Source organism: Salvelinus alpinus, chromosome 33, assembly GCF_045679555.1.
Source record: "Salvelinus alpinus chromosome 33, SLU_Salpinus.1, whole genome shotgun sequence".
Classification (NCBI taxonomy): Eukaryota; Metazoa; Chordata; class Actinopteri; order Salmoniformes; family Salmonidae; genus Salvelinus; species Salvelinus alpinus.
Genome location: NC_092118.1, coordinates 16,315,993 through 16,340,445, shown reverse-complemented (window position 1 = coordinate 16,340,445; position 24,453 = coordinate 16,315,993). Strand labels below are relative to the sequence as shown.

The 24,453-nt window shown below is 43.1% G+C and overlaps 1 protein-coding gene across 1 annotated transcript; it reads right to left on the bottom strand.

Annotated features, from left to right (window-relative positions):
- Positions 1-758: 758 nt before the first annotated feature.
- LOC139562985 (neuronal acetylcholine receptor subunit alpha-5-like) lies at positions 759-24,147 on the bottom strand. Its single transcript, XM_071381207.1, has 9 exons — positions 23,846-24,147; positions 23,459-23,614; positions 19,948-20,099; positions 19,120-19,164; positions 9,662-9,771; positions 3,906-4,083; positions 3,202-3,739; positions 2,783-2,937; positions 759-2,484 (listed from the first exon to the last, which is right to left on the bottom strand). Exons 2-9 carry the CDS (start codon positions 23,535-23,537, stop codon positions 2,326-2,328), a joined length of 1,416 nt encoding a protein of 471 aa, XP_071237308.1. The 5' UTR covers positions 23,538-23,614; positions 23,846-24,147; the 3' UTR covers positions 759-2,325.
- Between the last annotated feature and the right edge of the window lie 306 nt (positions 24,148-24,453).

Here is a 24,453-nt window from a genome sequence, read left to right as displayed (position 1 = left end):
CTCCTCCGCTCTCTCCACTGGCTTCCAGTTGAAGCTCGCATCCGCTACAAGACCATGGTGCTTGCCTACGGAGCTGTGAGGGGAACGGCACCTCCGTACCTTCAGGCTCTGATCAGGCCCTACACCCAAACAAGGGCACTGCGTTCATCCACCTCTGGCCTGCTCGCCTCCCTACCTCTGAGGAAGTACAGTTCCCGCTCAGCCCAGTCAAAACTGTTCGCTGCTCTGGCACCCCAATGGTGGAACAAACTCCCTCACGACGCCAGGTCAGCGGAGTCAATCACCACCTTCCGGAGACACCTGAAACCCCACCTCTTTAAGGAATACCTAGGATAGGATAAAGTAATCCTTCTAACCCCCCCCCTTAAAAGAGTTAGATGCACTATTGTAAAGTGGTTGTTCCACTGGATATCATAAGGTGAATGCACCAATTTGTAAGTCGCTCTGGATAAGAGCGTCTGCTAAATGACTTAAATGTAAATGTAAATGTAAGTTTGTGGAAATGTGAAAGGAATGTAGGAGAATATAACACAGTATAACACATCTGGTAAAAGATAATACAAAGAAAAAACACGTTTTTTGTATTTTTTTTGTACTATCATCTTTGAAATGCAAGAGAAAGGCCATAATGTATTATTCCAGCCCAGGTGCAATTTAGATTTTGGCCATTAGATGGCAGCAGTGTATGTGCAAAGTTTCAGACTGATCCAATGAACTATTGCATTTCTGTTCAAAGTGTTGTATCAAGACTGCCCGAATGTGCCTAATTTGTTTATTAATAACTTTTCATGTTCAAAACTGGGCACTCCCCTCAAACAATAGCATGGTATTATTTCACTGTAATAGCTACTGTAAATTGGACAGTGCAGTTAGAGTAACAAAAATGTACGCTTTCTGCCAATATCAGATATGTCTATGTCCTGGGAAATGTTCTTGTTCCTTACAACCTCATGCTAATCGCATTAGCCTACGTTAGCTCAACAGTCCCACAGGGGACCCACCAATCCTGAAGAAGTTTTAAGTCCCCAACTAAGTCTCCCAGCGTCTAACAGACTCACAGACTTAAAAGCTAATCTCAAGACACCTTTCTAATGCAAAGAGATGGTCTTAGAAGCTAGAAAGTAGAAAAATGAATTCACTGTAACAATGATTTGTCTGCTAAATTAACTGTATCCCACAAGCCAAACAGTTGTAGTTTTTGCTCATACAAGAGCATTCACAGCTGAATTCTTCAGTGAAGCTTATTCAAGAGGATTATAATTAAACTCTTGCTTGATCTTGTTATGTAATATTGCTTTTCTGAGAATGTAGCCACTGTCAAAAAAACTGGTATTTTATTTTGTATTTTACCAACCTAGGGCCCAGTTAATTACGTTTTGGCCATTATTTTAACAAATTATAAAAGAGTAATGTAAGGGTAATATAAAAGGGTAGTGTATATAAAAAGGTAATATATTTAAAAATGTAATATAAAAGGGTAGTGTATATAAAAGGGTAATGTGTATAAAAGAGGAATGTCGACTTAAATATAAAAGGTAAAGGGGTCATATACAAGGGTAATGGTAAAGGGTACTGTACACTTATTTACTGTACACTTATTTATAAAGGGGTGGATTAAAAGTTATTTATTCACCCCTGTTAATTATTAGCTAGTCTCATGTGGCCAGCCTTCCATAATCCTGTCTCGTTAACTGTAAGAAGCCTGTTTTTCAGAGGCAAGAAAAACAATAACTTGTCACGCCTGCACCCGCTCCCCCTCCCTGGAGCTCGAAGGCGCCAGGCTTCCCAGCATGACACACTCCTGCCACCATCATTACGCACTTCAGCAATTATTGGATTCACCTGGACTCAATCACCTGTGTTATTACCTCCCCTATATCTGTTTGTTCCCAAGGTCTGTTCCCTGCTTCAGGATGAATGTTTGTTTGTCTTTGCATACCCAGTTCTGACGCTGTCTCTGTTTGATGTCTGTTCCATATTAAATGTTCGACTCCCTGTACCTGCTTCTCTTCTCCAGCGTCGGTCCTTACATAACCTGGAGAATTGTATTCATTGTTATACTTTACTTTGTGAGATATGTCTATAGGGAGGTATCCTTCCAGAATATAAAACAATTGTATGTAATTTAATCTATAAACAGATACAGAAACATAGAGACAATAATCCCTCATTCATATACACAAATCAAAAATCATGATGGAACTAGAATCCATTGCAATTATAACTGGTCTCCCACACCCACATGTGAGTAAGTGTCTCTGCCTCTGCACTGACTGTAGTGTCTCTGAATTTGTTGTGCTCAGTGCACTTAGACTCAGTTTAGTCTTATCCGCTGCCGCCTGCATGGTTGGGGACAATGATCTTTGCCCATTTGTAGATGACAGGGATGAAGAGCAGAGCAGAGCCCAGTACTGAGACCAGGAGGAAGGTCCACAGGAACACACGATCCAGAACCTGAGCCACAAACTTCCAATCCTGCACCACCTGGAGAGAGAGAGAGACCAAACATGCCCTTCAGACTCCAACACATGACCTCGTTGACACCGGCTGGGAGGGCTTTGCACTCAGAGGTGCAGTTGCATGTGACAATCAGAGGATGGAGACAAATATACAGTATGGAGAAGATTAATATAGAGAGAGAATTACAGTAAGACTTCAAAAACCTAAATTCAGTACTGGAGAATTGATTTTGTATCATAACAAACACAATATTCTCTCATGCCAACTGTGTCATAGATACTGCAGGGACAGACTGATTCTCTGTAACTCTATAGGACCTTACCTCTCTGACCTCGTTCTCCTTGACCACATGCATGGTGATGTAACGGATAGAGTCCAAAGCAGCCTGCAGGTCATTCGTGGAGGAGAGATGAGGGGTGGACTTCATAATGCCCTCTACTGCCCCCTCTCTCCCTGCCAGTCCTGCCCCCTCTCTCCCTGCCAGTCCTGCCCCCTCTCTCCCTGCCAGTCCTGCCCCCTCTCTCCCTGCCAGTCCTGCCCCCTCTCTCCCTGCCAGTCCTGCCCCCTCTCTCCCTGCCAGTCCTGCCCCCTCTCTCCCTGCCAGTCCTGCCCCCTCTCTCCCTGCCAGTCCTGCCCCCTCTCTCCCTGCCAGTCCTGCCCCCTCTCTCCCTGCCAGTCCTGCCCCCTCTCTCCCTGACAGTCCTGCACGCTCTCTCCCTGACAGTCCTGCCCTGGCCCCACCGGGGGTAGCATAGCGGTCCACGTTGCTGCGCATACACAGCAGCTTAGGCAGCCTGTGCAGGAAGATACGGCGCACCCAGGGCGCCATGCCTTGGTGCATGGGCGAGGAGCGGTGGTGGATGTTGATGGCGAAGACGGTGATGACGATGGAGAGCGTGACAAAGATCATGGTGAACACCAGGTACTCCCCGATCAGAGGGATGACCTTGGAGGAGGAAGGAATGATCTCCTCGATCACGAGAAGGAAGACGGTGAGGGACACCAGCACAGAGGTGCACAGGGAGATCTTCTCCCCGCCGTTGGAGGGCAGGTAGAAGACCAGGATGGTGAGGAAGGAAAGGCCAATACAGGGGATAATAAGGAAGAGGGTGTAGAAGAGCGGCAGTCTACGGATGATGAAGGAGTAGGTGATGAAGGGGAAGTGGCAGGATCCGTCCATCCTCAGACCACGGCTGCCTGTTGCTTTCACTATATCCCATTCACCACTGTCAAAGTAGTCCCTCTTATCTACATGGAAGTCCTGCAGGAGGATATCAACCTATTGAATGAATAAAACGTTAGAAAAGATTAAACATCAACAGACGTATCTTCCCTTTAACTCCCCAAAGTATAAACAAGAGATTAACATATTTCTGACATCAATTAAAGACTGTATGGTCATTAATATACTGTAGACTGTTGCACAATGCTGTGTAGGCTACAACCTGTGAGCCATCATAGGTCCAGGAGCCAAACTTCATGGAGCAGTTCTGCAGGTCAAAGGGGAAGAAGGTGACATCGATGATGCAGGCTGACTTGTAGTTAGCGGGCTGTGTCCAGGTGATGGTGCCATCATACTTGACAACAGCCTTGGTGACAGAGCCCTCAAAACGTCCATCGGCACTGTTAGAGGAATGGATTAACATCTGTTATTCTTCTACAGGGTTGAATCAGGCTTTTCTTGATGTGTTGGATTAAATGAATTTGTGCTGTTCAAAATATAGTCTATGCTGTGTAGGGCTACAAAGCTAATGGTCATTTCCCAAAGTTACTGGCATCTTCAGTCATTTTGGTAATTAACAGAAAATCTATGGCAACCTATCGTAATTTTCGTAATTTATACTTGAAAAGTGTATATAAAAAAAAAGAGGACATATAGAATTAATTAGTTTTAACACAACCCAACCAAGCCACACTGCTTCTTGACACAATGCCCACTTAACCCGGAAGCCAGCCGCACCAATGTGTCAGAGGAAACACCATACACCTGTTGACCGTGTCAGCGTGCACTGCGCCCGGCCACAGGAGTCGCTAGTGCGCGATGGGACAAGGACATCCCTGCCGGCCAAACCCTCCTCTAACCCTGACATCGTTGGGCCAATTGTGCGCCGCCCCATGGGTCTCCCGGTCGTGAACCTAGAATCTCTAGTGGCACAGCTAGCACTGCGATGTAGTGCCTTAGACCACTGCACCACTCGGGAGGCTATTAATTGATCTTTTGAACAATCAGATCAACTCTGAAAAATATCTGATGTGAAAAGATTTGATGTGATTGGTCAAAAGACCAATAGGTAGAAAAAAATAATCCCAGAATTGGGATGCCTGTGTAAAAGCAGACACAGAGGGCCAGAGATTGTTACAGACACCTGTGATAATCTGAGTACCCAAAAGGGCCATTAGATGTCTTGTAATAGATTACATAAAATCCCTGAAAATACTTAGAAAGTTTCCAGTATTATACAGTGCTTGACTTGGGATGGAAGTAGTGCAGGAGCTGTATTTTTCAAGTCGGTCCATTAGACATTATGCTATAGAGACCTCTGATTATTCACTGTTAATGGTTTAAACATGCCACTTTATATAATGTTTACATACCCTACATTACTCATCTCGTATGTATATACTGTACTCTATACCATCTACTGCATCTTGTCTATGCCGTTCGGCCATCGCTCATCCATATATTTTTATGTACATAGTCTTATTCATTCCTTTACACTTGTGTGTATAAGGTAGTTGTTGTGAAATTGTTAGACTACTTGTTAGATATTACTGCATGGTCGGAACTAGAAGCACAAGCATTTCGCTACACTCGCATTAACATCTGCTAACCATGTGTATGTGACAAATAAAATTGGATTTGGATTTGATTTGAACTCAGACTTCTCCATGACCTTTAATCTTGCATGGGGAACGCAGGATGCTGACTGTTTAAATGATTTTTGTACTAATTTAAATTTGACCCAGCTGATTACAAAGCCCACTCGTCCAAACTTAAATGACTCTACGAAATCGACTTTGATTGACCTCATATGGGGATTTGCTTTTGATATTAGTGACCATTGTCCCATTGTATGTGTCAGGGATATACGGATGCCTCGATCCAAACCTTGTTTTATCAACAAGAGGAATTTTTTACATTTCAAAGAACAGGCCTTTTTTTGTGACCTTGATTTTGTGACTTTGATTGCATTGCATCTATACGTGACCCAGAGTTGTCTTTGAACCACTTCACAAATGTTTTCATTAAACATGATAAACATGCTCCCTTTAAAAAACGGAGAATTAGAAATCGGTCTTGCCCTTGGTTCAGTCCAGAGCTATCTGAAGTTATACACAACAGAGATGCTGCCTGGGCCAAAGCTAGATTCACAGACTCGGGCCCAGACTGGCAGTCTTTTAGGCAATTGAGAAATCTGTGTGTAAAACTAGTTAAAAAAACAAAATAGGATTATTATGTTAATACACTATCTGAATGTACAGGGAATCCAGCTAAATTCTGGAAAGCTGTTAAATCACTGAAGGGTTGTGTCTCCTCTTCTCTCCCCCATCAAATTAATTTAGATTCTGGCACTTTTACTGACAAAATTGATCATCATTAATGCATTTAATCACCATTGTATCTCTGCAGGCTTTATATTTGAATGTATTTCAAAGCCAGCTCTTGAAAAGGGTAGTTTGGATGTTGATGTTGAAAATCTATTGAATGATTCTGAAAATGCTGGTCAGGAGTTTTCTTTTTGGAAATGCACTGATAAAGAAGTCCTGGATGCTATGCTAACATTAGACAAAAATAAATCCACAGGGGCTGATCATTTGGAGCCTGGTCTGCTTAATAGTGCAGACTTATTGCTGGCTCGGTAGCCCGTATTTTTTATTTAACATTGTTATCAGGAAGTGTTCCCGAAGCATGGAAATGTCACGATCGTCGTAATGAGGCAGAGTGGACCAAGTCGCAGCGTGATAGAAAGACATCTTCTTTATTATGAAGACGAAACAAACGAACAAAAACAACAAACAAACGACCGTGAAGCTATTCAAACAAAATAGTGCTGACACTAAACACTACACATAGACAATTACCCACAAAAGCCTACTGCCTATGGCTGCCATAAATATGGCTCCCAATCAGAGACAATGAATGACAGCTGTCTCTGATTGAGAACCATTCAGGCAACCATAGACATACCTAGACACCTACACTCAAACACAAACCCATATACTCTACCAAAACCCCCTATACCATAGAACCACCCAAGACGAGACAAATACACAAACATCCCCCCTGTCACACCCTGACCTAACCAAAATATTACAGAAAACAAAGATAACTAAGGCCAGGGCGTGACAGGAAATCTGCATATGTGCTGCCACTCCATAAGGGTGGGGATACAAATGATCTTGACAACTATCACCCCATTTCAAGACTACCTTGTTTAGCTAAGATTCTTGAATCCTTGGTTCATGTACTGTACAACTTTGTTCCTTTTTGTCTGATAATTGTATTCTTAATATAAACCAATCAGGGTTTAGGCCTGGGCATAGTACTACCACAGCAACCACGCGAGTTGTTAATGATCTTGTCAATGCCTTGGATGCTAAAAAGAGCTGTGCTGCCTTGTTCATTGACCAGTCAAAGGCATTCGACACTGTTGATCATTCTGTTTTGCTGAAGAAATGATCAAGAGTAGGCCTGGGATATACAGCCTGTTTATGGTTTCAGAATTATCTTAGCAACAGAACTCAGGCCATCTTCATAGATGGGGTTAAATCTGAATTTCTTGAGATTAAAAAAAATGTTCATCAGTGTTCGATTTTGGGTCCATTATTGTTCACTTTGTATATTAATGGCATAGGAAACACTGTTAATACTTGTAACATTCATCTCTATGCAGATGACACAGTGTTGTATTCCTGTGCCACCTCAGTGCAGCAGGCCATTTGTGAACTTCAGCATGACTTTGATTCAATTTAGAAATCACTTACAGATCTTAAATTAGTGTTAAATACAAGTAAAACCAAGCTCATGCTGTTCTCTAGGTCATGAAATGTTGACCCTGAGGACCTGCATATTTGCGCTATAAATGGAGCCCAAATTGAGCTTGTTTCTCAATATAAGTACCTGGGTGTCTGGATTGATTACAAGTTGTCCTTCGTAACGCATATAAAACATCTGACTAAGAAGCTAAAATCCAAGATAGTTTTTTTATATAGAAATAAATCATGCCTTAGTAATAAAAATAGGAGAAAGATTATTCAAACAACGCTTCTTCCTGTATTGGATTTTGGTGATATTGTTTACATGCATGCGGCAACCTCTGTTTTAAAACCCTTGGACGCAGTCTACCATTCAGCAATACGTTTATCACAGGGTGACAACTTTAGGACTCATTGTACTCTGTATAAAATGTGGGATGGACCTCTCCGTCTGTAAGAAGAGAGCTACATTCTCGTTGATTTATTTACCAAGCAATCTTACAGAAACCCTCTCTATATGTAACATCATTAATTAAGATAAGAATCATAAGTTACCAAACCCGTTCACATTAATGGATAACACTAGAGACCCCTCCAGTCTCCACAAATTTGGGAAAATCTGCGAAATTCACTGCAGTTAAATGTGCTGGTGCCTCTCAGGCTGTTTCCATTATTGATTGAGGATCTCTATAGAGTTCAATGTGATTGCTTTTATTAAATGCTTATTGATTTTTTTTATGGTGCTGAATTGTATTGTTTTATACACGTGTATGTTGTTTTAATATTCTTATTGTATTGTAATGTGTGCAGGGCTCTCTTGTAAAATATATTTTGAATCTCAATGTGACTCCCTGTTTGAAGAAAGGTTAAATAAAATAATAGAGGGGAATCCAAGTTGTTTAACGTTGCAGATATATTTAGGCTCTACAGTGCCGGTGGAAAGGCAACAACGAAATGAACTGCTACAAGTTATATTTTGAATTGGTGATCTAGTTAGTCTGTCTGTCATTACTGTATACCTTCTGCAGAAATGTTGCGCACTCTCTCCTCCGGCAACCGCCCACTCGCACTGGCACTCACGCAACAACACAGACATGCACTAAAGGGTCAATCCGATAATGGCTGATATGTCGTTTTTTTTATTGATTGGCCATATTTAAAAGTGTGCTTTTATGAATTACATTAGAAACAATTATTAAGCTAATTTCCAAGACTTGTCATGACCTTACAAAACCTCATTTGACAATTTGGAACAGGTATCATGCCACATTTTCAATCTGCGCTATCTCGAACAGCCTATATTGACACTCACAGATCCTAGCGGCAAATAAACTTGAACAAAGCAGAATCAGGAAACGAATACCCACTCGCCATTGCTGTTCAGTTAAGATCCCACCTTCATTCTGCTTTGATCAACATTTTTTACCTCTGTGTGTGTGAATCTGGGCCAGTGAAAGGCTACTTTGTTTTTATAGAGAAACTGGTACGCAATTCCCCAAAAATGTGAAGTTCCGGTATGGCGTGCTAATATGGCGTTCCAGGGTTGTGCTGAAAATCTCCCCCTGTCAGAATTCTCCACCCTTCGCATTCTTCATTGCTGCGACTTGCTTGCTAGTTGAGATTTCTGCTCTTCCTACATTTCACTGATCTTAGAAGCAGAAAGCATTTTTGTCTGCAGTTTTCGATTTGGCTATTTGTTTCAAGTGTATGTAGCGCTTCGAACCCCGCCTTCAGCACCCGCCCCCGCCCGCACCAGGGGGTGCCCCATGCCGCCCCAGGGCTGCCCATGTCGCCGTATTCGTCATCTCACCCATGTCTTATTCGACTAGTATTTTTGAAAGTGTAAGGATAATAATTTAGCCATAGTTGTTCTGAAATGTTTATTGCTTGCCAACATTTTACTCCCTCTATGTTTAATATAACACACATACATTAATTATTCATTTCAGTTGCCTATACTGACGTGAAGTTTGTTCTATAGAAGTTTGTTCTATAGAAAGTATTTGACTCTGATGTGTGCCACAGAAAGTATTTGACTCTAGCCACAAAATTAAGGAAATTACAAGGGGGGGGGTTTGACACAACACCAGACAGCTATGCCCCAAGTCAACCACTGGTAATATATCCACCCTAATGTGGAGATTATATTGCACAGAAAGCTTTAGTTCAATATCAGTGACATCTTTTGTTCTAAACTGTTGGCAGTCATGGGCATGGTACTTACTTGTCATAGAGCACAATGTCTGGGATCCAGATGGAGTCCGATGGGACTCTGATGGTAGTGATGCCCAGGTAGTCATCAGTGTTCCAGCGTAGCTTCATGTCCAACCATTCCTAAACAGGAGCGAGAGAGAGATGGATGAGTCACCTTTGTAATATTTGTGTTGTGGAGAAATGACCAGGCAGGAGACGGGAGTACAGTTAGTTTTGTTTCGTCAAAACCTCTCGTGCTCTACAGCCCCCGGCACAATAGTGCGCATGTGCATTTCCTATTAGGTGTAGTAACGTAACACTGTCGTAATACATCACTGCTTAGTAACAGCATAGTAACTAATATAAACAGATGTAGATCCCAGATACTACCCTCCTCCCCCATAGTGTTTTAACTCCCAGAGAACAAGGTACATATGTTAGGGAACTACTAATGCAATATCTGAACAATGCATTCTTAACATTTTTCAACTACTGGGTTGAAGCAGACTTTTCAGAGCCCAGCACAAATCCAGGGGATTATTCTGCCCCGAAGATGGAATTTGTGTCCTAATAACTAACCCAGGTAATGTCCGTTTTCTTTCCTTTAATCTAGGACATATTTTAAGTGTTTGTTTTACTCTGTTACCTCCTGAAACAGCTCAACTCACAGGTCAAGCTTTTGAGGTGCCCTTCGCTGTCGAATAGGATATCTCCGCTCCTCCTGTGCTTCCGGTGGTGGGCCAGGTTCGGGTGGAAGGTCAGGCTCTGTCTCTCCCGTACGTCCACAGTCAGGAGAATAGTCCTGGGGGTCGTTATTGTTCTTGTTCTCTCGGCGTGTCTCTGCTGGGGCGTTGGACCGTAGCAGATGATCCACATGAACGTTGACATGGCGATGACCAATTTGGACTTAAGTCAAAGGTCCTCTGCGTCTCAGATCACACCTGAGTTCCACAGGCTCTTGGGGTGTCTGAAATCACGTACCATCACCCTCTCTCCCTCTTTGAATTCTCTGACAGTCTTTGAGTGTCTGTCATGAGCTTTCTTCTGCTGTAGCTGGTGTTTTGCCACAGTGCTTGACAAGTCTGGTTTCAACAATGTTAGGCAGGTACGTGGTTGGCGTTTCAGAAACAGTTCAGCTGGTGTACATTCCGTTACTGTGTGTGGTGTGTTACGGTAAGTAAACAGGAACCAGGGAAGCCTTTGGTGGGTGGGCCCAGACTGAACCTCGAGTCTAGTCCAGGCCTTCTTAAAGGTTTGCACGGCTCTCTCCGCTGCTCCGTTTGATGCCGGATGGTAAGGTGGTGACAGGATGTGCCTTACTCTGTTGTTCTTGAGAAACATTTCAAAATCGTTTGACGTGAAAGGAGGGCCATTGTCCGATACGAGCTCCTTGACTAGTGCAAAGGATGCGAACAGGTGTCTGAGAAGATTGATGGTCTTCTCAGCTGTGGTCAGTTGAGTAGGGAACACTTCCATTCACTTGGAATGGACATCGACGACAACAAGGAAATGTTGCTTGTCAATCTCGGCGTAATCCACATGGATGCCTTCCCATGGTGTAGCAGCCCAGGACCATGGATGAAGAGGTGCAGCAGCAGGCTTGTTGCAAACAGCTTCACAAGGTTGAATGTCCTGATCCAGTCCCAGCCACCACAGATAACTGCGGGCGAGTGCTTTCATTCGAGTGATCCCTGGATGTCCCTCATGCAGGTCAGACAGCAGTCTCCTCTGGAATTTGTGCGGTACCACCACCCTTGATCCCCAGATAACACATCCTTGATCAGTGGACAACTGGTCTTTCTTGTCGATGAATGGACGAAGGTTATCGTCATTTACGAAGGTTGGCCAACCGCCTAATGTTAAGTCCAAGACTTTGGAAAGCACTGAGTCGTTCCTCGTTTCCTCTGCTATGTCTGAAGCAGATATGGGCAGTTCGTCGATGAGAGAGATCTGAAAGACTGCTCTATCATCTTCACTGTTGGAGTCACTATTGAATGGTAGTCTTGATAGTGCATCTGCATTTGCGTGATCACTGGATCGTCTGTACTCGATCTCGTAGTCGTAGGCTAGCAATATCAGAGCCCAACGTTGCATTCGAAGTGTAGCAAGGGTTGGTATGGCTGATTTTGGTCCAAGGATGGCCAACAGAGGCTTGTGATCTGTCAGCAGTTGGAACTTCCTTCCGTAGAGGTATTTGTGAAACTTCTTCACTCCGAATATTATGCTCAGGGCTTCCTTCTCAATTTCAGCATAATTTTTCTCACTTGGTGACAGAGTCCGTGATGCAAACGCAATAGGGTGTTCTTCACCTGACGGTAGAACATGTGAGATGACGGCTCTTACTCCGTATAGAGATGCATCACACGTGAGTCTCAGCTTCATCTCTGTGTCGTAGTGGGCAAGCCACTTGCTCTTTAGTTGACGCTGTTTGCAAGTCTTGAATGCTTCTTTGCATTGTGGGGACCAATTCCACTTTGTATCGGCCTGCAGCAGTTGGTGAAGCAGATGCAACAATGTGGACAAGTTTGCCACAAACTTTCCGTAATAGTTCAGGAGCAAGGTGCTCTCCAATGGTTGGTGCTGACACGAGGATGTCGTCCATGAAGCACACAACATTGTCTAAACCGTCCAAGATCTGATCCATTGTGTGTTGGAATATCGCTGGAGCTGTCGAGATTCCATAGGCCAAGTGATTGAATCTGAATAGCCCCTTGTGTGTATTGATGGTCAGATACTGTTCTGACTCCGGATCCAGCTTCAGTTGCTGATAAGCGAATGCCAGGTCCAGCTTACTGAAAACCTTCCCACCAGCTAGAGTGGCAAACAGATCTTCAGCGTTTGGTAGTGGATATTCCTCTGGTAGTATGCAGCGATTTACTGTGACCTTGTATTCTCCGCACATTCTGACGGTCTTGTCTTTCTTTGGCACTACAACGATCGGAGCGGCCCAGTCGCTCCTCGCTACGTTTGTGATTGTTATTCTTCTGTAGGCGGTCCAGTTCCTTCTCTACTGCTTCCTTAAGAGCATAGGGAACTGGACGTGGTTTGTGAAAGATAGGCTTGGTTCCTTCTTGCACTCTGACTTTTGCTGTGAAGTCTTGTATTTCGCCGTAGCCATCTTTGAAAAGTTCTTTATGCTTCTCCAGCATGTTAGTGAGTGTAGCCTGACTCACTGGTTTGTCATTTCTCAGACTGAAGATTTCTCCCCAGTTCAACTTGATCTTTTGTAGCCAGTTTCTGCCTAGCAAGGCTGAATATTCTCCTTTAACAATGGCAAGCGGTAGCGTCCACTCCTTCCCCTCATACCGGACTGGTACCTGGATCTGCCCTAACACAGGAATAGTGTCACCAGTGTATGAAGAAAGGTGGATGGATGCTGGCTGAAGAGGGCACTCTTTCAGTTTTTCATGGTAGAGTCTTTCTGGAACAAGCGATACAGACGCTCCGGTGTCCAACTGCATTTTCACTGGTTTTCCCTCTAACTCCATGCTGAGATAGATTCCATCTTTTTGTTGTTGAGCTGTGTACACTGTGAACAGTTCCAATACTGTTTCAGTTGTACCTTCCTCTTCTTGTGCTGCGTCTGACACTGTCACGCCCTGGCCTTAGTATTCTTTGTTTTGTTTATTATTTTAGTTAGGTCAGGGTGTGACATGGGTATTTATGTGGGTTTTGTAGTGTCCAGGGTGATTGTAAGGTTTAGGGGGTTTATTTAGAGTAGTTGGCTTTATGTTTAGTTTGTTGTGGGGAATTGTCTATGTAGAACGTTTGTAGCCTGTGTGTGTGCACTACGTTATTTAGCTTCACGATCGTTTGTTGTTTTGGTAGTTTGTAAGTGTTTTGTTTCGTTTTGCCTTCTTCAATAATAAAAAGAAGATGGCTTATTTTCCTCATGCTGCGTTTTGGTCCGTCTCTCCTCCACATGATCGTGACAGACACGTTGTGCGCTCTTGCTGTGCGTTTTGGAGCTTTACACACTTTCTGTAGATGTCCAACCTTTCCACAATTGTGGCACTTTTCATTTTGGAATCGACATTCACTGTGCTGATGATTATCTCCCCCACATCTGTAGCAACTTGGCTTAGACCTTTGTGATGTGGGCTGCTTTGTTCTTGTGTAACCTTGAGGATGGGACTGAGAAAAGTGTGACTTTTGTGAGCCTTTTTCACCACGTGCATCACTGACCATGTGAACACCTTTCTGACGTTCTGCATGTCCCGATAGCTCAATAGTATCCCTGTGGGCAAGCTCGAGTCCAAATGCGATATCACAGGCTTTCTTAAAGGTCAGGTCCTTCTCTGACAGAAGCCTTCTGTGATATGCTTAATAACCTGTGAGACCACATACAAACTTGTCTCGGAGAGCGTCATCAAGAAATCGTGCAAACTCACATGTATTTGCCCGCCTTTTCAAAGCAAGGATGTAGTCAGCCACAGTTTCCCCTTTGACTCTGGTGACGTTGGTAAAATCTGAAACGTTCTGCAATGAGAATTGGCTTAGGCTTGAAATGCCTTGAAAGAGTTTCAGTCAGTTCTGCATAGTTCAACTCTACTGCTTTTATTGGTTCAATGAGACCTTTCAGCAATCCCATCTGTTTTCCTTTCATCTTTGATTTCATTTGCAGCCAGCCAACGCTCAAAACGCTCTAAATAGGAATTAAAATCCTGTTTTGTAGCCTCAAACTCTAGTACTCAACCAATGGTTGCCATTTTCACAGTTAATTATTCAGTTTCCTTATTCCTTGTATTCCTTAATTTTCAGAATTTTCACCCAATTCATCACTTTCTTCATTTCAGAAGTTTCTGCAATTACTTCATTCACTGCACTCATTTGTAATAATGTACACATTACTATGTGTTACGTTTCTTATTCCTTTAAAAAAAATTTTTTTTTTACAATATTTCTCCACTGAGATCGCCTAATTTCAATGGGTTCATTTACAGTTTTTTAAAATTTAACCACCAGAGGACAGTGTCGCCATTCTGGACTCCAATGGGCTTGCTACTTGGCAGCTCCTGAACACTGTACCTACGAGCAGTGCTTAGCCTTTTCTACTGGCGAAAAAAGTAAACAAAGGTTTAATTACTCACGCAACATTCTTCCCTTCAAGCAATGTCTGTTTAAGAAGCTTAATCACCTCGTCGCCAGTGTAATATTTGTGTTGTGTTGAAATGACCAGGCAGGAGACGGAAGTACAGTTTGTTTTGTGTAGTCAAAACCTCTGGTGCTCTACCGCCCCCGGTACAATAGTGCGCATGTGCATTTCCTATTAGGTGTTTTTTAAATTTTTATTATTATTATTTTACCCTTTTTTTCTCCCCAATTTTCGTGGTATCCAATTTGGTAGTAGTTACAGTCTTGTCTCATCCCTGCACGTCCCTTACGGACTCGGGAGAGGCGAAGGTCGAGATCCATGCGTCCTCTGAAACAACCCAACCAAGCCGCACTGCTTCTTGACACAGTAACATAACACTGCCGTAATACATTACTGCTTAGTAACAGCATAGTAACTAATATAAACAGATGTAGATCACAGATGATACAACCTTCACATCATTCATGAATGGCAATCTCTTTTTACAAGCGGATTCATTTGACAAGACTGCTACTGGAGCTCGCCATAAATTACTTTTCTCCTCCTGCGAGGAAATTGATTCCACTACAGGTATACACTGAGTGTACAAAACATTATGAACACCTGCTCTTTCCATGACATAGACTGACCAGGTGAAAGCTATGATCTCTTGTTGATGTCTCTTGTTAAATCCACTTCAATCAGTGTAGATGAAGGGGAGGAGACAGGACAAAGAAGGATTTTTAAGCCTTGAGACAATTGAGACATGGATTGTGTATGTGTGCCATTCAGAGGGGAATGGGCAAGACAAAATATTTAAGTGCCTTTGAACGGGTTGTGGTAGTAGGTGCCAGGCGCACCGGTTTGTGTCAACAACTGCAACGCAGATGGGTTTTTCACACTCAAGTGTTCTGTTCTTAATATTTTGTACAGTCAGTGTATGTGTAACAATGCAACTGCATATCTGTGATAAGCAGATGTAATATCTCAGAGTTTTTGCATCATCACATGGTGGATATAAAAATGTATGGCCAAATAAAGTAGATAGTGGGAGAGAAGCACTGATGTGGACAGAGCCATATCTTCAACCTTATCTCCTCATTCACCGCTGATGAATAGATGTGGCCATCATGTTAGCTATTGCCCTCTGTCCTCTGATTTGCATGGAGTTGTTTGTCATTGTGGCAGACTAGAGAGAGGCTGACCTGCAGACCCTGGTCTGGAGTGATGATTCCCTGGCTGCAGAGAGCAGATGCAGTCAGAGGATATGAATTAAGCTGCCAAGAGGGCTGGGGGCAAGGCAGGCTGCCGGGGGGCGGGAGTTCCAAACTGGGTTGCTCGTGTGGGCACAAGGGAAGGTGGAGGAGGGTGGGGAGAAATGAAGATGTGGGCTCTTTGTGAAATGCCACCAGAACAAGGGGACATGCAGGAGGAAGGGAGGTTGATTGTTACTCTAAATTCCATGTCGCCTTTGTTTGTCAAGCTGACGCTGCTGTAGAGCAGTGGTTCCCAACCTTTTTTGGTTACTGTACTCCCAACTGAATTTTGCTCTGCCTGGAGTACGCTTGAAGTATCCGGCTTATGTGCATGTAACCCTATGGACTTATGAGTTTTTAATTACCCCCTCTAGATAGGCCAAGTACCCCCGGGGGTCCTAGTACCCCTGGTTGTGAACCACTGCTGTAGAGTGTTATGAATTATACAACGGGTGGGTCTAATCCTGGATGCTGATTGGTTAAAACCGCATTCTAGCCGTTGTCTATTCCACAAGTTACCACCATCTGAAGCTATGACGTTGAAATGCCTATTTGCACTGTTCAATCTCACTGCACAATCCACTGTCTGATCAGCCCAACCAGGCAATTTATAAACTTGATCTCCAATGTAAAAAGCGTCTAGACATTATCTCCTATTTCTTTTAAAACTAGCAATTGGTTTTCAATAGTTGAGATTTGAATAAACCTCGCTGTCTGTCTCTCTGACGTTTGTAACATTGTTAATTTAGAAACTTGATCTCCAGCTGTCCCATAGTAATGAACGTGTAGGGGTTGGGAGTCGGGACAAGACAGATAGGCAGGCAGCTTTTCTCAGCCAGTCAACATTTTAATGGATATATACAAAGAAATGTCAATAGAAAACAGGTAAAATGAAATGAAGTGCAGCTAGTTTGCAGTCTGTCCAGCTTCAGTTTGAAGTGATTGTGTTAGCTGTGTTGTTGACTTGCTCCTCTGAACAACAGTGTCCTGACGAGAGAGCACATTTTCTATGCCAGGTGAAATCGCGCCTCATTAGCTCATTGTTATGGATGTATCCAAATAAATGTCACTAGAAAACAGCTTAAACAAATGCAAATTCAGTTACTTTGTTGTTATTCTGTCTGCACTGTTTGACGTGACTATAAGTTAGCCATAGTTGGTTAACTAGCAAGCAAAAACGTTGCCAGCCAGTATGGCAATAGAACATTTAGAACGAACGACTGGGTCGCGTCCATAGATACAAAAACAATGACAAGCCGGCTTGGGTAGCAACACCTAGATTTGTGTCGGGACTATATCTTGTGGAACGATGAAATAGTATGAATAAATTCCGCAAAATAACTTTTTATTGAAAATATGCAAATCATTATTTAAATACAGTGGGGAGAACAAGTATTTGATACACTGCCGATTTTGCAGGTTTTCCTACTTACAAAGCATGTAGAGGTCTGTAATTTCTATCATGGGTACACTTCAACTATGAGAGACGGAATCTAAAACAAAAATCCAGAAAATCACATTGTATGATTTTTAAGTAATTAATTTGCATTTTATTGCATGACATAAGTATTTGATACATCAGAAAAGCAGATCTTAATATTTGGTACAGAAACCTTTGTTTGCAATTACAGAGATCATACGTTTCCTGTAGTTCTTGACCAGGTTTGCACACACTGCAGCAGGGATTTTGGCCCACTCCTCCATACAGATCTTCTCCAGATCCTTCAGGTTTCGGGGCTGTCGCGGGGCTATACGGACTTTCAGCTCCCTCCAAAGATTTTCTATTGGGTTCAGGTCTGGAGACTGGCTAGGCCACTCCAGGACCTTGAGATGCTTCTTACGGCGCCACTCCTTAGTTGCCCTGGCTGTGTGTTTCGGGTCGTTGTCATGCTGGAAGACCCAGCCACGACCCATCTTCAATGCTCTTACTGAGGGAAGGAGGTTGTTGGCCAAGATCTCGCGATACATGGCCCCATCCATCCTCCCCTTAATACGGTGCAGTCATCCTGTACCCTTTGCAGAAAAGCATCCCCAAAGAATGATGTTTCCACCTCCATGCTTCACGGTTGGGATGGTGTTCTTGGGGTTGTACTCATCCTTCTTCTTCCTCCAAACACGGCGAGTGGAGTTTAGACCAAAAAGCTCTATTTTTGTCTCATCAGACCACATGACCTGCTCCCATTCCTCCTCTGGATCATCCAGATGGTCATTGGCAAACTTCAGACGGGCCTGGACATGCGCTGGCTTGAGCAGGTGGACCTTGCGTGCGCTGCAGGATTTTAATCCATGACGGTGTAGTGTGTTACTAATGGTTTTCTTTGAGACTGTGGTCCCAGCTCTCTTCAGGTCATTGACCAGGTCCTGCCGTGTAGTTCTGGGCTGATAACTCACCTTCCTCATGATCATTGATGCCCCACGAGGTGAGATCTTGCATGGAGCCCCAGACCGAGGGTGATTGACCGTCATCTTGAACTTCTTCCATTTTCTAATAATTGCGCCAACAGTTGTTGCCTTCTCACCAAGCTGCTTGCCTATTGTCCTGTAGCCCATCCCAGCCTGTTGCATGTCTACAATTTTATCCCTGATGTCCTTATACAGCTCTCTGGTCTTGGCCATTGTGGAGAGGTTGGAGTCTGTTTGATTGAGTGTGTGGACAGGTGTTTTTTATACAGGTAACGAGTTCAAACAGGTGCAGTTAATACAGGTAATGAGTGGAGAACAGGAGGGCTTCTTAAAGAAAAACTAACAGGTCTGTGAGAGCCGGAATTCTTACTGGTTGGTAGGTGATCAAATACTTATGTCATGCAATAAAATGCAAATGAATTACTTAAAAATCATACAATGTGATTTTCTGGATTTTTGTTTTAGATTCCGTCTCTCACAGTTGAAGTGTACCTATGATAAAAAATTACAGACCTCTACATGCTTTGTAAGTAGGAAAACCTGCAAAATCGGCAGTGTATCAAATACTTGTTCTCCCCACTGTATGTTGGTAACCCGTTGTATAAAAGTGATAATGCCCTCGAAGCCAGTGATTGGAGGACATATTGGCATGGTTTGCCTAACAACACCCGTGCCAATATATCCTCCAAACACTACCTTCTCGGGAATGATCACTTAAATATTCTATGTCCCCCCAAAATATGTTTAAGATCTTGCCTGTTTCATCCACACATTGGTTGTCATCAACTGGTTCTTCTCGTCCTGTAATGGAGAGACCATACTGTAAAGGTTTTATCTGTACCTTTGTGTTTGTTATACTGTCAGTATGTGTGTAAATGTGGTAAAAAAACAAATATATTTATAGTGACATATTCTTTCCAGTGATGTAATGTACTTAAGTAAAAAATACTTTCAACTACTCAAGTAGTTTTTTGGGTATCTGTACTTTACTGTTTCTATTTTTGATTACTTTTACTTTTTCTTCACTACATTTCTAAAGAAAATAATGTACTTTTTACTCCATACATTTTCCCTGACACCCAAAAGTAATCATTACATTTTGAATGCTTAGCAGGACAGGCAAATGGTCCAATTCACACGCTTAGAAGAGAACATCGCTGGTCATCCCCTGCCTCTGATCTGGCAGCCTCACTAAACACACATTCTTCATTTGTGAAGGATGTCTGAGTGTTGGAGTGTGCCACTGGCTACCCATAAATAAATAAAAAACAAGAAAATGGTGCCGTCTGGTTTGCTTAATATAAGGAATTTGAAATAGTTTATACTTTTACTTTTGATACTTAGGTATATTTTAAACCAAATACTTTTAGACTTTTATTCAAGTAATATTTTACTGGGTTACTTTCACTTTTACTTGAGTCATTTTCTATTAAGGTATCTTTACTTTTACTCAAATATGACAATTGGGTACTTTTTCCACCACTGATTATTTGCCTTGAAAGTCCAGCTTGCATTGAAAAACATCAAAATAATCATCAGGAAGACACAAACCACAATATCCCATAATAATCATATTTTTCTCACCACGTCCACTAGCTGGGAGATGGCCAGTCCAAATCTGACCCGTACTGTGCCGTTGAGATATTCCACAGGCCTCACCCATTTCTGGTAGTTTCTGAAGAGGTTCTTGAACAGTTTGTCCTCTGTCTTGGCATAGGAGGACAGTTTAGGGATTCCTATAGAGGCAGGGAAACACCACATTAGCCTTCCTTAAGCTGCATCATGTCAGCGACGTGTTAACAGGGGGCATTATCCTGGTAACAGCTCATGGCCCATGTTCAGCCCAGCTAAAGCACATTGACAATGATTCATAGTCCCTGGCACCTGACACGTTGTCAATAACTCCATCAATCTCCAGTTTAACATGCAGGAAATCACCCCAGCACTCTCAGCATCACGGCAATCACATCTCTGGTCCATATTTACCCCCAGATCAGGACCAGACATTCACTTTCTAGAGAGGAAGAAAGCTAACTGTCACTTTGTCATGGCAACATAGTCAATACCTTTAATTCATGATTTGGTGTTTTCCACTCCTCATGGAAGGAGATAAAGGTCAAGTGTGTCCTTCCTGTTAGAATTCTCTGCAAACTAGTACGTTTGATCAAATATGTTGGTGAATATTTACAGAGGTTTAATTTTATTTACAAGGAGGATTTTTGAATAATACATTTTATTGTATTTCCCCTCAAATTAATCCTCCTCTTCTTCCATGGACGAGACTCCTCTGCTACCAATACAGAGTGGTGCTTCATCTCCAGTTCTTCGCCATGGAAGTAGGCCTATAGACAATCTAACAGTGATTAAAGGTAAGAGTCACTTGGCTGGGGTTCAGGCAACAAAAGGCTGTCCAAACCTTTCAAAGCTGATGAAGGTTTGGCACAGTATAAACTAAAAATAGCAGCCAGGGTAGCATTTGTTTCTCCGTAATTGACGACTCACTGTCAGCGGGCTGCATAGACATGGAGAGATTAAATATGACTCCATTGTTCCATGTGTGTGATGCCACCACCAGTGTCAAGTGGGAAGGGTTCAATAGTGTGGGCTGCCAGTCTAGTCAGCCTCCTTCCATCATCCAACACTAATGTGTTTCTTCCTATCAGCTCTGTTCTATTTAGTGTCTCTCTCTCTGTAAATCCTCAGTCAGTCATCCCCCGCTATTCTAATTGAATTTGTCTCAGTGTGTTTTCTATCTGGATTATGAGGAAGGAAGCTCCAATGAGTTTTACTCTCCATAACTTCATTACAGATGGGTCTGATCTTGTGACTGTGGTTGATGGATAACTCATTGTATCAGTGCATCAGCTGGCCTGGTGGTGTAGATCCTAGGGGGGGTTGATGATGGAGAGAAGGGCTGGAGGATGGAGCTTTAGATAGAGGAGGCGTTTTATGTGTGAAGGACAAAGTGAGGTCTTTGTGCCCCCTAAGGGCTAGCTGGGTTTTTAGACAGAGAGAGAACGGAGGTGCACCTTCCATATTAAAGATGTCAGCCGTCACTCTAGTCCACATAGAACTGCAGAATGGGAGGAAAATCTAGAGTTAGTCTCTGTAAATGCAGAATTAAGCACAAGCAATTCTCAGGATTCATTTATTATATTCAGCACTTTAGTTCAAGCAAAGGATGTGAAGTTGCTGTATTATTGCTGGAAACAGCTCTCCAGCGCAAGGAGAAAATGAAGAAGTATTGATTCAATTCTTGACGGACACAATGCTCTTAAATCATTCCCCACATGCTTATGGGCTTATTTTATGTGCGTTCAATTTGGCTGCAAATTTACCTGAGGATGACAGGCCCATGACGGGGCCGACCACAGTTAATAACACCCCTGTGTCATCCTCAGGCTCAGGATCAATAGCAGCATTCTTAGACCTCAGTCAATATCACTGTGATTAGCAGATTCATCATCCTTAGACTTTCTCTCTGTCACTCTCAGCACAGCTTCCTGCAGAAAATCCTGCTCCACGTCTGGCTACTCTGGGAGATTCTGAACACTACCCTTTTGTGAAAACCACCATAAATATGATCCAACAATGTGTCATATAACACCTACAGCACAACCATCATCTATTGTATGTCATTACAAGTAGTAACTTAGCAATGAGATACCTGTAAGTAATACTTTTAAATAAGGTATATATGAAATAGAAATCATTTAAGTGAGTAAAGACAACTCGTGCCAAATCTCTTCTGCAGCTGGCTCTGTTGTCCTTCATTAGACTAACACCAGCAAGTATGCTGAGAACCACGGGACACTATTCATTTAAAGTGAGCAAAAACATCTATATCAAATCAGAGGTGAAGAGTCTGCACAACTGGAACATCCTCACAGAGCAAGGGCATTACATACATGGACTACACTATAGGTGCTTCCTTTGATTTTTGTAATGGAGCAACAATTCAGCATGAATTGTCATGATTGAATGATAAACACAATCTAAAGACCACTTCCCAACCCTTTACAATATCTCTAATCCAGTGTATAGATTGTGTTATAAATGCTCAGTCGTATCTTCATTATGTTCAATCAATGGGTGTATCTACAATTAGCGTAACCTGAGTGTGTGGCCAGTGAGGCATTAGGCCAGTCTATCTCTCCAGAGGATCCCTAGCTGTGTACTGTACTGATGAAAGATGTTAATATTTAATGAGTTAACTCGAAGATGTGGGGTTTACAAAAACGCCCTAAGAGATGGCAGATTAAAATCTGTGACCTTACACATCTCCTAACCCTCTTCTGCTGTCCACACAGCCCATGTTATTAAACCCAGCCCGCTAACGAAGGACAGAATTTCAGAAGAGGAGCTCCATTACATTTTTCCATTTTAGTTATTCAGCAAACGCTCAAGCTCTTATCCAAAACAAATTACAATCAGCGTCTCACAGTCAGTGCGAGAATCAATCTTGGTTCTGCACAGGCTGGCTGGCATGGAGGAGGCAGCCGTGTGGAGCTATCTGGGCTGGCCAGCTTATATTTCTGATATTGACTGGACAGAGTTATTAGAACTGAGGTTCTTTCCCCAAGTCATTAACAGAGATATTTCTTCCCTTATTCAGCTCATCACCTCTCCCAGCTGAACAGAAGGTCACCAACCACAGGAAATTACTGCACTAAACCAGACAGGGCTGCGTATCATATATACGGAATTAACTGAGAGCAGGATACCAAACCACTGACCTTCATAATACATGTTGGCAAAGTCTCTGAGACCATACACCTTGATTAGAAATCTACTTAAAAGGGACATTAGGTCTGGATATACTGAGTGGTCATATTGACATTACTCAGCCCATCTGTTAATGACCATCAGTTCCTCTTTTAATTTAGGATTAGTCTCAGCTGGAGTAGCCTCTTCACTATCTCCTATCCTCAGACTTTCCATCTGCCCTGCCGCTCATCTCCTTATCATCCTGTTCCCAGTAGATGATCGTAGCTGTGCAGAGCGGGTATCTCTCAGTCTGATAACATCTCTGATGTCCCATCACTCTGAGAGTGTCTTCCCTGTCCTCCACGGTGGTACTGTGAGGAGAACTTACCCAGAGAGTGACACAGGTGGCAGCAGCAGTATGACAGCAGCAGGATTAGAGTGGTGGCCGCTGGCCCAACTCTCAGCATGATATCAGAGGGGGCTCCAGACCCACACAGCCAGGGAGCAGTCCCTCAGGCAGCCATGACTACAACACAGCTGGAGCCTAGGAAAACACAGCAATAAAATCACGGCACAGTACACAAACAGAAGAAGTTATGGGACATGTATACATCCGTATAGATACCTTACATGTACACACAAACATGAATACAGACGCATACGGCATACACACACAGAAACTCATTTTTACATTTGCATACACACACATTTCATCTTACACATTTCACATATACACACATGCACAACAGTGTGCATGCGAACACATTACACTCACCTGCTTGGATGTAGTGAACACACACAAACCTATACACATATGATCACAAACAGACATACTGTGCATATCAGACCTGCATCCTCTATTCCTATCATCCACTCAACACACAATCTATCCTGGATGCAGCGTGAGAGTCCAGACAGTGTCGACAGACAGACAGGCAGCGCTGCTCTCTAGTATTCCCCCATTCAATGCAGCCCTGCCTCAGCTCAGACAGGCGATGCTTCAGTCCCTTGCTGCTGCCTCCAAATGAACGGTAGTGCACTCTCTCTCCTCTCTCTCCTCCTTTTCCTCCTCCTCAAACCCCTCCAGAAAACCAGCCCCCCTCTCTCTCCTCTCTCTCCTCCTTTCCCCCCTCCTCCTCAACTTCCTCCAGAAAGCCAGGCCCCCTCTCTCCCCCAGAAGAGTCTGATCACCAATCACTACCAGGTATCTTCCCCAGCAGCACACTCCCTGCAGCCTGTAGTCTATCCACAGCCAAGTGTCTACACTGCAAGCCCTGCCCCAGCAGCTCTACCTACATAGATCCAGCACACTGCTGTTGTTCTCTCTCGTTCTCTCCCCACAGACAGTGTCTAGCAGCGAGACTGCCTTAGCCATACGTCTAA

Coding starts and splice junctions, on each gene's coding strand:
- LOC139562985 (XM_071381207.1), bottom strand. CDS start 23,537: ATGCTGAGAGTTGGGCCAGCGGCCACCACTCTAATCCTGCTGCTGTCA. Junction 19,165..19,947: donor TCTCCCAGCTAGTGGACGTG/GTGAGAAAAATA, acceptor TCTCCATTACAG/GACGAGAAGAACCAGTTGAT. Junction 4,084..9,661: donor GACATTGTGCTCTATGACAA/GTAAGTACCATG, acceptor TTCCTCTAACAG/TGCCGATGGACGTTTTGAGG.